The 15472-nt window shown below is 45.2% G+C and overlaps 1 protein-coding gene across 3 annotated transcripts; it reads left to right on the top strand.

The window, feature by feature from the left end:
• Positions 1–4955: 4955 nt before the first annotated feature.
• Positions 4956–13724, top strand: amotl2a (angiomotin like 2a). 3 transcript variants are annotated; one of them, XM_061780168.1, is made up of 11 exons: positions 4956–5200; positions 5916–5994; positions 6924–7588; positions 7658–7781; positions 8185–8440; positions 8506–8598; positions 9389–9684; positions 9807–9991; positions 10069–10170; positions 10809–10969; positions 12306–13724. In XM_061780168.1, exons 3-11 carry the CDS (start codon positions 6981–6983, stop codon positions 12395–12397), a joined length of 1917 nt encoding a protein of 638 aa, XP_061636152.1. In that variant the 5' UTR covers positions 4956–5200; positions 5916–5994; positions 6924–6980; the 3' UTR covers positions 12398–13724. The 3 variants fall into 3 exon arrangements, with proteins under 3 accessions (XP_061636152.1, XP_061636153.1, XP_061636155.1); XM_061780169.1 differs by having other exon boundaries at positions 4958–5200; positions 7661–7781; XM_061780171.1 differs by having other exon boundaries at positions 4960–5200; positions 7661–7781; positions 8296–8440.
• The last annotated feature ends 1748 nt before the right edge of the window (positions 13725–15472 follow it).

The raw sequence follows: 15472 nt of genomic DNA on the forward strand, positions 1-15472 counted from the left end.
GTGGTCTGGTGACATCGTCAAGGCCACCTGACCCGAGTGCATCAGCGCTGTCCTACAAGTGCCACCATCCGACCTCCGAGCAGCTACACTCGCTAAAACAAGCAAAAAAGCTCTGTTATGACAATAAATTGGTAATTGACCAGAAAAAGGGTCGAAATGTTACTAGAATAAAATTATTTAGTGCCCAAAAAGATGTAGTCTGAAAAAGTTGTACTTTAACAGGAAAAAAAGTAATTTTACAAGAAAAATGTTGCCTTTTTTCCCCAGAGAAAAAAGTACAATTATTAGAGCAAAAAAAAAGTCTTTTTTTGCAAAGAAAAACATATTTGAATAACTTTTCCAAGAAACAAAATCTAATTTCATAGTTACTTTTTTTTGCACAAATATTTTTTTCTTGTAACACTTGTATCATTCTGTTTTGTAACATTACAATTTTTGCTGTAACATCAGTTTGCAAAAAAAAAAAAATAATCCAAATACGTACAATACAACCCAAAAACATCTCTTTTTTGTGGGAAAAGAAATCACATTACAAACAAAATCTATAAGGGGAAAACATTAGAATAAACTTTGATGAATAACGTTGTAATTGATAATGTTGAAATATTATGAGAGTAAAGTTGCCATTCTGTCAAAAAAGTCATATTCTGAACACGTGCTAGTATTACAAGAAAAAAAACGTTTAGAAGATTAGGAATCAGGAAAAAACATTTCTTCATTTTGTACTAACAAAAACTGCTGGAATTTTTTTTAAATTCTGCCTCGCAACAAAAGGCAAGATAACCAATGAATAATCGGGAGCGTTTCTGTTGCTCTGCGAACTGTAGTCGCGCGTGCGTTTCTTTATTTTTTTGTGTGTATATTGAGGAAAACATTTTGCGTGCATCATGTTGAACCGTCGCAGCACAGACACCTGCTCTTCACACTCTGCTGATGTTCATCTTGTTGCCTGAGGGAGGTCACCCTGTTATCTGGTCTTTACTGGCCATCTGTGAGGGGGCGGGGCTTATTACAGAGGGTAAAAAAAAAAAAACCCTGAGGCTTTCTTTGTTCAGCTTTTTCTCACCGTTGCATCCATTTGTGAGGGTGGAAAAAGGCAGAATTTTAGTACCAGAAATAAATGGCATGGGAGTAAATACTGTATTACAGGGGGAAAAAAAACATAAAAAGTGAAATTTTTCAAGAAAAACATCCCAATTTATTGAGGAAAGGAAATGTATTAATATTATTAGAAATGAAAAACCTTTAATGAGAAAGAAGTAGGCATATTACTAGGATAAAGTCGAAATTGTGTAAGGAGAAAAGCGGATTTTTTTTTAATGTATTAAAGTTGAAATAATACACGAATTAAATTGAGGGGGAAAAAATAGAATTTGACAAGAAATTTTGTTTTTAATGTTACTAGAAATTAAGCTGAAATTTTGCTAAATGTTAAAATACACCCAATGTGAAAAAAGTCAGTGTGGTGGGAAAAAAAAAAAACTAACTATTATGAGAACAAAATAGAAATTTTAGGTATCAGAACAAAAATGGTAATTTTAGGGAAAAAAACTTTCTCGAAAATCTTTTTATTTTGTGGCAGGTGAAAAAATTTTAAAATTACGAGAACAAAAATATATTGAGAATTAAGTCATGACTGCCAGAAAAATGTCGGAATATTCTAACAAAGCTCCAATTTTCCAAAAAGCCATTTTGTGGTGAGAAAAAAGTTTCTATTATAATTAAAAAAAAAAAAAAAAAAAAAAAAAAAAGTTTACATAATACAAGGACAATTTTAAAATTTTCGTAATATGTTGACTGGTCAACATAACTTCTATATGTTGTTCAAGGCTTTGTTATTTTAATCCCAAGTGGTTCAAATGAGTGTCTTTGTTTAGAACACACTTCAACGTACATTGCAGTATTTGTGTCGAGCTCCATATGCTACAAGCGTGTGCGTGCGTGTGCGTGTGTGTGTGACAGGTGCACGTGTAAGTGCTGCAGGGCAGGACGTGTTCTTTTGTGTGCACAAACATCTGCCGTTCAGCTTAAAAGGCTTTACATGAATCTTTCCACATGGACTCATTGAGCATGAAGGATATCCAGTTTAAGGTCCATGTACTAGTATGTTCTTCCTCTTAACTAACTTGACCATTAGGTCCGCTAGTAGAGCAACGAGTGATGTTTTTTTCCCCCCACTACTAACGCCACTTTTGGCCTACTCGTACGGATATTGAATAAACGTTCGAGCGGCTTTCCATTGCGGGTCAAACAGTGCGACGATGCCTAAACTTTTTTTTTTTTTTTTTTTTTCTCTTTTCCAAAGCATTTTGCAAAAGTGACAGACGTGAATGTTGCTGCAATTGTCCTTTGAACACACACACAAACATTTAATCTGATGATTTTTATATTCACCTGATCAAAGGTTACCCTCGACCGACTGAAAATACAGCGATAACCTCACTTTAAGAGTAACCCGGTTTAACAATTATTATTATTATTTTTTTTGGTCTTGATTTGCGAGCAAAAATTCAAATTACGAGCGTTGGATGGCGCCATTGAACTTCGAACATCGCAACATCGAACAACACGCAGCGATGACAGCGAACAATTTAAAAATGTCCGCTCTCAGTTGACGTTTATTGAAAGAATTACGCGTCGTGTATTTAACCAAGTCCGCTAACTTAATGCTAACACACAGTGCAAAACGTGGGACAGGCTAACCCCTCAACTCGTTAAGCCACAGGTGTCAAACTCGAGGCCCGGGGTCCAAATCTGGTCCGCCAACTCATTTTATGTGTATGCATAAAACTGCCCCATTTGTTTTTTATTTTTTTTTAAATTTTCCTACTTTTTGGATAATTTTGGAACTCTTTAAGTGCAGTGATAATGTTCAAACTGTGCAAAATATTACAGTGGCTTACAATAATATTGAATATACAGTGGTGCCTTGAGATTATTATTGCACTCCATATCGCAACGTAGTGTGTCTTGCCGAGAACTCAGATTTGAGCCATATAGTTCTTCACAGTGGATAAAGAATACAGTATAAGACTGAATACTTAGATTGTCAATCTACAGCGCTCATATCTCAAGTTGGCGCTCGCAAGTCTTGACCAAAAAAAAAAAAAAAAAAAAGGCGGTTGAACGTCGGGTCACTTGTATCTCAAGGCACCACTGTATGTTTGCGTTGTATTGGTTTGTGTACAAAGTTTACAAATTATTCAAAGCCTTGTACTGGGGGAAAGGTAGTGGTCATGAATTAGGGTGACCATGTGGGGCAACCCCGACCCCGGCCCCATCCCATCCCTCCCAGCAGCAGACTGCGGGCTTGGTCAGACGCCATGGTCATGGTAATTTGAGGAATGTGTCCATTTCCTCCTTTCAAACAAAAGAAGCTTCTCCCACCTCAGCTCACATCGCAATCAGCACACACAAGGTCAGCCAATCAGGCCCGGACGCAACGCGGCCACCACAGCAGCACACGCACTTCTTATTGCCACCCTCCAAAAAAAAAAAAAAAAAGTTTTATTTATATGACAACAGCATTTGGGCGACTAAAAACGTTTGGAAAACTGGTTTCTCCGTCGTGTTTTCGTGTAAACGCTGCAGGTGTAAACAAAGAATATGTGTCTATAGTGTACACACGCACTACTACTTCACGGCCAAAACGGTAGGCTGCGTAGCTGAAGCTCGCTCGTAACTCAAGTTTGTATTTGCGACACAAGGAACAAAAACGAGTAATGCGACGAAAAAGTCGCAATGGACCCGCCTACCAAGTTTCATGCTGCTAAGTGAAACTGTCTCTGGGGGCTGAATTTTTCACAAAAGAATGATGGAAAAATGGTGTCCCTTCCTGTAAGTAAATTAGTGGGAAAACGATTTAAACTCAACTGTGGACCAAGTTCGATGTAAATACTTCTGACTTCTTCGACTCCGCGTTGTCCCGTTGACACAAAGACGACATTGTGGGGACCAAACTGCCAATTCATGTAAACAGTTAGCGTTTGAACGCCGCCGGGTGTTTTTTTTTTTTTTTTTTTGCATAACGTCTCGTCTTATCTGGAGACTCGTGTCAAGTGTCTGCTTGACTGCCATGCAAATGAGCAGGTGGACGTTTGCAAACCTGCGCAGTCTCAGGGCCGCCAGGCAGGCGCTAACAAGCACTGTTTTGTTTACAAGCTGCCGACATATTAGCGAACCCCCACCGTCGCGCTCCATGGATGATGGCCAGCTGATCCCAAAGAAACGTATCGTGGCTGGAAGGGTGGGGGTGGGGTTGGGGGGACCTGGGGGGGGGGGGCAGCAGATGGCAGGTCTGCCCCCCGTCATGTCTGCTTTTTGGGCGGAGAACAATGGATCTTTCACAGCTTCTGCTCAAAGGGGGAAGGTAGTTTGGGGGGGTTGAGTTTGTGGACAGCTGGCAGGCAGTGTGCCTCGTTGACCCCCCCACCACCCCCAAACACCCACTAGCCCTCCCCCCACCCACAGCACACCAGGACCCTCACGCCGCAATTACCCGGCACGAGCCTCGGCTTAAATATTTGCCCGGCAAAGCAATAATTCATCGAACTGGGGATGTTCAGAATGAACCAATCACATTCCAACTCAGGTTAAATGGAAGTCAGCACACACCTGCCCCCATTTACGTACGGTGCGCCTCTGACTAACCTCGAATAAAGTTCAGATGTTCTAGTAGGCTTTCCCTGACATTTTGGGAGTCACATCGTACTCACGCAGATCGATAGTTAGCCTATAATTAAGGCAGCTTTTGAGGAACACAAGAATTTCGGACAGTCGCTAAATCCGACTTTTCTAAACAGCGATAGGTTGATAAATAGATAGTGAGCTAAACACCCCTCTTCTCACGCCATCATCCTCCTCCTCATCATCATCATCTCCCCCCGCCCACTGCCCCCATCCCATTGGCCGGGCCTGCCCCCCTCTCCCCATATACCCTCCCTTCCCTTCCCTTCCCTTTCCTCTCCTCTCCTCCCTCCTCCTGGTGCGTTTGATCCCCGGGGGACGTGGAGCCTCGGCATTCCTCTCATTCCTCCCTCGCGACAATCCGACCTGTGAGCCTTTATGAGGCACACTCCGTCTGCTCACTCACACACAGTCACACATGCGCGTGGACTGGATTTGTGCACTCCAGGAGCAATCCGGGGGCATTTTGCTGGAGTTTTAAGTCTTCGTCTTTGTGTGATGAGACCAGGATTTGGTAAGTTTGCAATGTTTCATTGGGACTATTTACATTTTTTATTTTTTGCTTCTTTAGGGGACCTGGTGCACAACGGCGCAATTTGTAAATAGTGTAACTACATACAGTATATTCCTTGTTTTTTTTATTTTTTCTACTTTGCATGTTTTAATTTTTTATTTATTGGAACTAAAAAAAAAAAAATCTTATTTTTTTAATGTTCAAGAATATTTGTATTTAATCTTTAGGTTACACATCCCACATTCATAGTAAAAGTAGACCATTCATTTGAATCTTGGTCAGTTTTGCACATTTTTACATTACACGTTTTTCAATTTTACATTTTGAGAAAAAAGAATTTAAAATGGTCTTTTCACGTTTTTAAAAATGTTTCCAAATATTTACATTTCCCTTTTAGTGCACACTATTGTATTGTGTTCAACAGATGAAGCGCAAAATTCGACCCAACGTGAAATCCATTTTTTTGTTTAACTCACAAAAATACTAAGTTGAGATGAAAAAGATAAGAGGAAAAAAAAAAACATTCATATTGATTATGTATTTTTAATTTTCTTTTGATATACTCTGTTATATTTTCAAAACCATTTATGAAATAAGCGTTCCTTTGTATGTTACAATATAAAAAATATGAAAAACAAAAAATGTCATTCTGTATGATGATCCCTGATAAAACGTGGCTGATTTGGAGAGCTTATCTCCTGTTTGCCTGTTTCAGAAAATCATCTGATGATGTCTGCTTGTGTTGAGTCGTTGACCTCCTGGCCTACTATTTGAGGAAATATTTCATCTGTTGGGTAAGGGTTTTATTTCACTGATTTATAGGGCTGATGGTTGTTGTAGCATGGAATCCGTTGAATGGGGCTGAAGAATAATAATAATAATAATAAAAGTAAAATCAAAGGACCCTTGGAAATGGGCGACCTGTGTTTTTTAGCACGGCTTCTTGAGACTTTTTGTGGGTCTAAGTCATAGTAGACTTGTCTACCAATTATCGTTTTGCTGAGTGAAATTGGCTTTTTGGAGCCGAATTTTAGAAGAAAAAAAAAAAAAATGGACCCTCAAGACAGTTTAATTGGTGTGACTGGACCCCTGCCAAACCAAGATTTTCCTGACCCTACAAAAAAAAAAGGTCAAGGGATTGGTGGTCTAACCACTTTGGTTTTCCTTGATATTCCTGGATATCCGTGACGTTCCTAAAGCGTTGTCCATCTGGAATTTGGTAGCATTGGGACCAAATCTCTAGGAAAAGGAGGACCCCTGGAAAACGGCCACTTCAGGTCCAAATGGCAGACGTCCCGTGTCTCGTCAAGCATGGCTTTAGGGGCAGATTTTTATTTTTTATTTTTTTCCAAATCCCAGGTGGGCGGTCCGACCCTGACGAATGGGTTGATCATCTGACATCATTCCTTGTGATTTGATCCTTTTTTTGTGTGGGTCCACTCATGACTTACTAAAATTCATGAATCCAAGTGAAATTGGCTTTGGGGTATGAATTTTTGAAAACAATTTGAAATGCCACTTCAAACTGGAAATGGCAGACACCCTTTGTCTTTTTGGCCATGGCTCCTTGAGAAAGTCTACTCATCGCAGACATGCCCACCAAATTTCATGTTGCTGTGTGAAACTGACCTTGGGGGCTGAATAAAAAAAAAAAAAAAAGAAAAAAAGCTGACCTACTGACGGTACGGGACCGGTTTACCTGACGAGTTGTTTTTTCCTTCAGATTCCTTGTGATCTGTGCCGTTCCTCAAGTCCGCCCCGAGACCCCGCCTCCTCGGACATGAGAACCGCCGAAGCCACCCCTGGGACGGTCCTGCACCGCCTCATCCAAGAGCAGCTCCGCTTCGGCAACCTGACCGACACCCGCGCCCTGCTGGCCATCCGACAACAGGCCCTGCGCGGCAGCGGCGGCGGTTGCGGGAGTCCTCGCTCTTCCCTGGAGAGCCTGACCCAGGACGAGTGCCAGTACCTGCACTTGTCCACCCGGCAGGACCCCCAAGGCCAGGAATACCAGGGAAGCTGCGTTCATCTGGAAAACCCCTCGGGGATTCCCTACCACCGGGAGGAGCTTCCCACCTACGAGGAGGCCAGGGTGCACTCGCAGTACCCGAAAGGGGAGCTGGACTCCGGCGTGGACGTGCACTGGGATGCGAAGAGGGAGCACGCCCGCTCCCTCAGCGAGCGCCTCATGCGGCTCACCCTGGAAAGGAGCGCGCCGCCCGCAAACGTCCCGGCCGTGAGCTCCTCGCAGAGTTTTCCGCAGCTGTACAATGCGGCCGGCCCACCTCGAGGGGACCCCCCGGGGCCGCCGCCCGGGTACCCGCCCCGGGAGCAGGGGGTGTATTTCCTAGAACCTACCGCGCCTCCACCCTTCTACTCTCAGCACAGGTAGCTGGACGGTTGACCGCCTGTAGTCCTACCTCATATTCCGTGCTCGCTGAACTCGATTCCGTCCAGCAGGAACGCCAGCGTTCCGGCGAGGGCGCAGTCCGGGGATGAGGGTGACGCCCTGAGGCAGGAAAACCGCAGGCTGCGGCAGGAAGTGGACATCTACGCAGAGAAGGCCGCACGCCTGCAGAAGGTAAACGATAGGAAATCTGTTGAGGCTTCTTTCCTATTCCTTTCCTTCCCCCTTGATTTCTTCCTTCCTTCCGTCCATCCTTCTTTCCCTTTTCTTCGTTTCCTGCTTCCTTTGGAATTTCTTTTGTTTTTGCCCCTCCCCTAACGCTCTTCTTCCTGGCATTCTTCTTTTCCTTGTTTCATGCCTTCGGTGCATCTCTATTCCTCCTTCCTTCCCCCGTCTTTCATCATTCCTTCTTTCCTGCCTTCGATTGCACTGCATGTTTTCTTTTCGTCTTTATTTGAGTCCTGCTTCCATCCTTTGTTATAACTTTCCTTAAGTATTTTCTTCACCCTTATCTCCCTCTTTTCTTCTTCCTTGCACTGTTCATTTGTCTTTTTTCTGCTTCTCTCTTTCGCTCCAGATTTCATTCTTACACCTACAGTATTTACCTTCTTCTTTCCCTCTACCATTCCTTTTTTATTCCCATCTTTCATTTCCTCCGTGCGCTCCCCGACGGTTTAAATGTGTCCAGCTGGAGAATGAGATAGCGAGGATCTCGGAGGCGTACGAGACTCTGATGAAGGGCTCGGCCAAGCGCGAAGCTCTGGAGAAGACCATGAGGAACAAGCTCGAGGCCCAGATGAAGAGGATGCACGACTTCAACCGGGACCTCAGAGGTACAACGCGGCTCCGGACCCTAACTCGAAAGCCGTAACGATGATGTCCGCGGGTTGCTTTCCAGAACAAGTGTGCGCGGCCGCCAAGCAGCGAGCGGACAAGGAAGCGGAATGCTCAGAACACAAGCAACACGTCTTCCTCAAGCTACTCGAACAAAGTGAGTTCAACGGGAGAATTTGAGACCCTAATGCTCGTTTGAAAGTCTAACCCTGAATTTGAAACCCTAACCCTGGCACGAAACTCTCGCTCCTCCTTGTAACCCTCATTTAAAACCACAACCCTTATTTGAAACCCTAACCCAGGCTTGAAATCATACATTGAGCAATTGAAACCGACTTTGACACCGTAACCCAAACAAACCCATCACAGACATTTGGGGGATGTGCGTCGTATGATCGCCTTCAGGCGACACGCGCACACGCACCAGACTGCGGTTTGCGCTCGTTTGTGGAGAGGACGCGGCTCGAACAATAGCAGGGCGTCGATTTCGTCGTCTCTCTGGCGCGCTCTCTCGTTGATATTTTCAGTTTGCTGTTTACTCGGCGTTCCGCGGAGGCATTCCACAGCTTTTGGCAGTACAAAGCTGCGCCTTGTGTGTGTGTGTGTGTGTGCGTAAGTGGATCAGAGGAAGTCTGCATTCCCCTGGCAAGCATGCACACACAGCACAGGGGGGCCGCTTGTGTAATCCAGCCCCTTTCCAAGTGACACATCGCTTTCTGTTTCATTGAGGAGTTCACGAAAAACAAGCGAAAAAGCGGCAGCGTGCCTGCCGGGACAGTAGGTGGCGATGTCACTTGATGTTCGCTGCAGTCGTGCCTTACGCTTGTTTTGACTTCGAAACCCTAACCTCGCCTTGAAATCCTAATTTGAAACCCTTACCCATCTGTCAGATTCAAGTGTTTGTGTCTGTTCTGAGTGTAGTTTCAGTCAAGTTTCTTTAACTCCAGATGAGGAGCAGCTGCGCGAGCGCGAGCGTCTGGAGAAGTCCATCCAGAACCTGCGGGTGTCGGCGGAGGAGAGCCAGCGCGGGCGCGAGCTACTTGAGCAGGCGCTGCTCTCGGCACACGCCCGCAACCGGCAGCTGGAGGACGAGCTGCACAGGAAGCGTGCATACGTGGAGAAGGTGGAGCGCCTCCAGAGCTCGCTGGGCCATCTGCAGGCGGCCTGCGAGAAGCGGGAAGAGCTGGAGATGCGACTGCGCACGCGCTTAGAGCAAGAACTCAAAAGTATGCGAGCGCAACAGGTGAGGAACACTTTTTTTTTTTTTTTTACCCCTAAAATTGTTGGGGTAAACGTGAATTCATCCATGTATGACCGTGCGTTTTTTTCTAACCGTATCGCTAACGGCCCCGGTCTTGCTTTTAGAATCAGACCTTGGGTCCAGTGGCTTCGGAGCTGAGCTCCTCCCTGTCGCAACAGCAGCTGAGGGAGCGCGAGGAGCGTATTCTGGCCCTGGAGGCCGACATCACCAAGTGGGAACAGAAATACCTGGAGGAGAGCACCATGAGACAGTTTGCCATGGACGCCGCCGCCACGGCTGCAGCGCAGAGGTACAAAGGGTGGCAGGGTGCTCGGGAACCTCCCGCTCAGCCATCGAGCGACTTTAAGAGTTTTCGTTTCCTTGCAGAGATACCACCATCATCAACAACTCGCCTCGACATTCGCCCGACAGCAGTTTTAACGAGGACCTGCCTCTGACCAATCACAGACATCAGGAGATGGAGAGCAGGTACACACTGGTTGCCACCTTGTCAAAGGGATGTTCTACCGTGGATCATCCAAAAATGTTAGAAGTCTCCTCAAAGGGAGAACTGAATCATTAAAAATGTCAGATTTCAGGTAGGTTTACCCGAGAACAATTCGATTGCTTAAGGTCACGTGGACTAGTTCCAGGTCCTGAACAGAATCCCAATAAAAAGAAAATCAAATGCATCCCTGTATGACATTCGTTTTTTGTATCCCCCCCCCCAAATCCTAATTTTGATACTCCTCAATGTCGTCGAAAGATGAAGGTTCGCTGAAATTATGATTTCGGGAATCGTTTACCCCGATTACGATCAGATCACTTTGGGTGACATTGACCTGCAAAAGTTTTCCTCGATAACCGGTCAGATCCAGGACTTTCCACACTTTGAGGACCAACAGAATTCCCCTAAAATCGACTTTCCAAGATACCAAATATTCGGTTTCCGGCTGATATGGAAGAATCGGAATGTTTTGTGTTCTGCGTTATCCATCAGATGTGATGATTGTGTGACAAGATGGCCTTTGCGCTTTTAAAATAACGCCTCTAATAAGTACACAAATCAAATCTTGGGTCATACTTTATTTACGGACTAACATTACCGCCCGTGTGCGCGGATCCAGGATCCGAGCCCTTCACGCACAGCTCCTGGAGAAGGACGCCATGATCAAGGTCCTTCAGCAGCGCTCCAAGTGGGAGCAGTGCAAGCTGGAGAAACAAGGTCTTCGGCTGGCCAGGTCCGTCCCGTCCATCGCCACGGCGGCCGGCAGTACCGAGACTAAAGGTGAGTACTCCCCCACGCCCCCTCCCCTGTTTAACACAGCACTGCGACTAACTTGCAACGGTATCAAGCGACAACTGGCCGCCAGACAGAATGTAGGACGTCATGAGAAAAAAAGGAGACGGAGACGGAGACGGCCCCTCAAATAGACGAGGCGTTTTTAAGATGGAATGCGTGTCATCGACCGCCTTCAGAATAGCCCCGTTCCAGAATAGTCATGGGAAGAACGAAGCGTGGAAATGGGGATGTAAGCAGGGGTGACGAAGCCACTTCTTTCTTTGTCCGCATCTGCCTCTCGGATGACAAGACAGGTGGTGGCGCCAGCCGGGACTCCGGCACCCAACGCGACCAACTACAGCCATCCGGAACCTTGCCGGTTGCCGCCTCCGGTGGGGTTTACTATGTTGAGCGTTTGACAACCGTCACATTTGATACAATCTGAGCAGCGATTTGCAAAGACAAAAGGTTTGGGTTTAGGTCTAGGGGCTGAGGTAAGGGGATAGAATTTGGGGATTAGGATCAAGAGTTCTTTGTTTTGGGTTTAGGATTGAATTTGTGGATAGGTTAGATGGTTAGGCTTGTGGTTTAGGGTAAGGGTTTTATTATTTAGGTTTATGGGTTAGAGATTCGGGGTTAGGTTTAGCTTTACCATTTGAGAGTGTGGGTTTATTGGTTAGGTTTGGGTTTAGGGGTTAGTTTGAGTGTTTGGATTTCAGAGTTTGGGTTTATGGCTAAGGGTTTAGTGTTATAGTAAGGTTTGGCGTTTGGGTTGTAGAGTTTAGGTTTATGGGTTAGAGCAGGGGTCCCCACCCACCGGTACCACTGGCCATTCGGTACCAGGCCACGCTGTCCGACTGAAGAGGTTTTTTTTTCTTCATTTTTATTGATCGTCAGAGTCTGAAAGAAGTTCCATTTTGAAAATCAGGTGCATCTACCGTTGCCTTTGTCCAAACACTTTTCCCCGGTCATGCGATATGGGGGGGGGAAAAAAAGGAGAACAATAAAGAAAGAAATATTGAGACAAAAGAAAAGCCTCCAACTTCCAAGAAAACAAAACTTGTGTTTGAGACCATATCGCTGGTCCTACATAACGTTTGGGTTTCTCGCTAGTTGACTCCCACGCCCCAAAACTGCCCCGCGTAATATATTGCGACAGGCTTGCAAATGAGCCAATGAAGACTTTAGGTTTTGGGTTCAGGTTCGAGGTTAGCGTAGGTTTAGGGTGATCCATTCCACAGTCAGGCAACACAAGGTCAGGGACGATTACTTTGACTTTGGCGCACCAAAGCTGCCGTTGCCATTGTAACGACGATGTCTGCTTACCTGCTGTCCCGTGCAGATACTTCGGAGGAAACCGAGCCGGGAGGACTCAAGGCCGTGGAGAGCGTCGACAACACAATTGACTCCGAGATGGTGGAGATCCTCATTTGACGTTTATCCCAGACATGTCGCTGTATCTTATTTATTTCGAAAGTGTCATTGCTGCTCATTTTGTATTGTGTCCTTTTAATTTAAAATAATGGGAGTGATTGCCGATGTCCTCGGTGGAGGCATCCAGTGTGTTTGAGGGTTGTCCTGTGTGACAGGACGATGTATATTTAACTTTATTTATCTTCGAGGATGTCAAGTTTACAAACCTCTGAATGCGGAGCGGCTTCAGAAGATCCGAACCGAAAGAGAGCACACGGCGCTCGTGCATTTCCGAATGCATCGCGGCACTTCCGATGGATTTTCGCATGACGCCGGAACGTTACTCGATGTCAACGTTGCTTGACAAGGAGACAAGATGGCGACGATACACAAATGTTATATCACTATAATCAACATCTCCAACATTTTAGGGAATATCTGTCTCGTGCAGCATTAGATATACTGCAGGGGTTTAGGTTTAGGTTGTTTTTTTTTTTGTTTTGGGTTAGGCTTGGGGTTCGGGGTTATGAGGTTGGATTTAGGCTTAAAGGTTAGGGGCTACGGTAAGGCTTAGGGCTCGACTAGGTTTAGGTTCAGCGTTTAGGCTTCACGCGGGTCAGAACTTCTAGCTCTGAAGCTAATATTTGCGCAAATTCCCCCCCTGGCCTCGCCTCGCCTCGCCCCCCCCCCGCCCTGGAAGCTAATCTTCTCACATTCCTAGCCGAGGGAGTGAGGAGAGAGAAAAAAACAAAAAAAAGTCTATCTAAAGCGGGGAATGTGAAGTCCCTTCGCCCTCGTTAAAACGTCGCGCATTCTCCACTTTGGTTTCCACCATCCGCCAAACTCCAAGTTTGCCTGCAATGTGTTTTCTATTAAACTGGAATGCCCACTCTGGAAGGGGGGGGGGGAAATACCGCCCCAGTACGCTAATCCAGTTTGTGTCAGCGGGGATTAGCCACATGTAAATTCTGACATTTAATGGCCCGTTACACTTCATGCTTTTCCATCAAACACACACACACAATATGAATGAATGCATTTGCTGGTCAGTGCAGTGTAACAGATTGACTGGAATGTCCCCTCGGCCCCCTCGGAATTTGTTTACATGGAAGTGAAAAGTTAATATATATTGTTTTTCTCCATTCATAAGCTTGCGTTTGCGGTGTTTTCTGGTGCCAAAGATGTACTCGGATTGTTCTGTCTTTTTATTAATGTTATAACCGGTGACGCAGACGCACAAAAAGGTTCGGATCCCATTTGGAAATTGCTGTGAACTTTTTGTAAAAGTATGTCTTCCTTAATATTTCATCCACCGAGAGATTAAAGATATTAATATATGTCCTGCAAATGGCTCTTTTTTTGTCTGGTTTGCTCGAAAATCCATTCATCAGATTCGGTTAGTTTTGGTTTAGATTTAGGGTTTGAGAATTTAGGTTTTAGAGTAGGTGAGTAGGCGACGGCATTCCGCAGATGCCACGCATTCTCCCACTGCCGCTGTCTTTACTTGCTGAATAAAGTAGTGGAGAATCTCTTCCCAAATGGGGCAGGTGTTTGTGGGATTTACCGTCCTCCATTTTTGGCCCATTTCTTACTCGCATACTTCACATTTCTTATTCATCGCCTGCCGATGAACTGCGAGGAATGTTCCGAGTCGGAGCGGCGAATGATGGAACGTTGCTCGTGCCGTTCCATCCTGGCGCACACATCTGGATTCCTTCTGGGATCGCTGTGACCCAGCAGCCCAAGTCCAGGTGGATCCGTTTTCTACCTTTCGACCTTTCCAACTTTCAAGGTCTGGAATTAGCCCCAAAATGGAAGCTTCAAACCAAAATGTCCAACTTCCTGTTCAGTTTGAGGCATTGGTCCTTGAGACCTTTTCGTATGTTCTATTCCGATCGACGTGCCCGCCATATTTAAAGCAGATCGGTGAAACTAGTGTCAGTGCCCTAATATTTTCTAACTTTTGAGCTGTGGAATTCACCCCAAAACGCCTGCGTCAAACCAAAATGGCTGAAATCTCCAAACTTTCCAGGGGTCGCTACTTAAGTACTCGTTTTCTTCATAAAATAGCTGCCGTTGTCGTTCAAATTCAACTGCCACAAGGAATTCCAAAAAATAAATGCAGCTCTGTGCTTTGCTCTGATTTCCATGGAAATTCCATAACTTCCTGTCTACAGCTTCCACGGAATGTCAACCCCCACCCCACCAACCCACCTCCTCAACTTTTCCATGAAGCTGATTTTCGGAATGTTTCTTCTATGAATGAATGCCCGACAATTCCGTTTTTAACCTTTTCAAATTGTGTATAAATGTGCTGATGGTCACAAGATTCGGTGGACACATTTCTAATGACACAATGCATAAAAAGGTCTCGAGAACCCAGGCCTGAAATCGAACAGGAGGTCAGTCATCTTCATCGTGACAAACTTCATAGGAGTGACCTGACACATTAGTAACATGGTGTTAGCATTTTGCGCCAACTACAGCATTCTTTGATGGATAGTACAACTGTATTGCTTACCGTGGAACAGACAAAAGACGTGTCTGTTGATTTTTATTTAGGGATTCAAATGAGTCCACAGCGAACCAACGCGTGCATGCGTAACAGTGTCCTGGATCTGGCCTGCAAGCGTGCACGTTCCAGCCGGCCTTTGGCCGCTCTCCAGCCTGTGTTCGGTCGACCACGTTGGCAAATCGGTGTGTAAAAGCGGGCGAGTGCCTGTGTAACAGCTGGTTGCATCTCGCCAGCGAGTGTGTGCATAAAAGACTTGATTCAGGAAGACGAAACAAAACACTTTTCTGCCGTTATGAAAAAAAAGAAGTGGCAGCTGCCTGTCCATGCATTCGAAAATGTTGCTCCCAATGAAAGCCAAACATGGAGGACAAATCTATGCCTTCAAAAAAATGGACTACCAATCGAAACGGTGCATGAGTAACAAAAAAGACAAAACGTTTTAAACATGACAGTCAAACGTCACCATAACGAAACCCTCAGCTTTTCTCTTAACAGTCCGTGTTGTAGCTCATAAACGGAGATCTTTGACATATATGATTGACAGGTGCAGTCAATAAAATGCAACTTTCCCAGGTGAAAGG

This window comes from Phyllopteryx taeniolatus, chromosome 7 (genome assembly GCF_024500385.1).
Source record: "Phyllopteryx taeniolatus isolate TA_2022b chromosome 7, UOR_Ptae_1.2, whole genome shotgun sequence".
Taxonomy (NCBI): Eukaryota; Metazoa; Chordata; class Actinopteri; order Syngnathiformes; family Syngnathidae; genus Phyllopteryx; species Phyllopteryx taeniolatus.

Coding starts and splice junctions, on each gene's coding strand:
- amotl2a (XM_061780168.1), top strand. CDS start 6,981: ATGAGAACCGCCGAAGCCACCCCTGGGACGGTCCTGCACCGCCTCATC. Junction 7,782..8,184: donor AGGCCGCACGCCTGCAGAAG/GTAAACGATAGG, acceptor CTTTCGCTCCAG/ATTTCATTCTTACACCTACA. Junction 8,441..8,505: donor CTTCAACCGGGACCTCAGAG/GTACAACGCGGC, acceptor GTTGCTTTCCAG/AACAAGTGTGCGCGGCCGCC.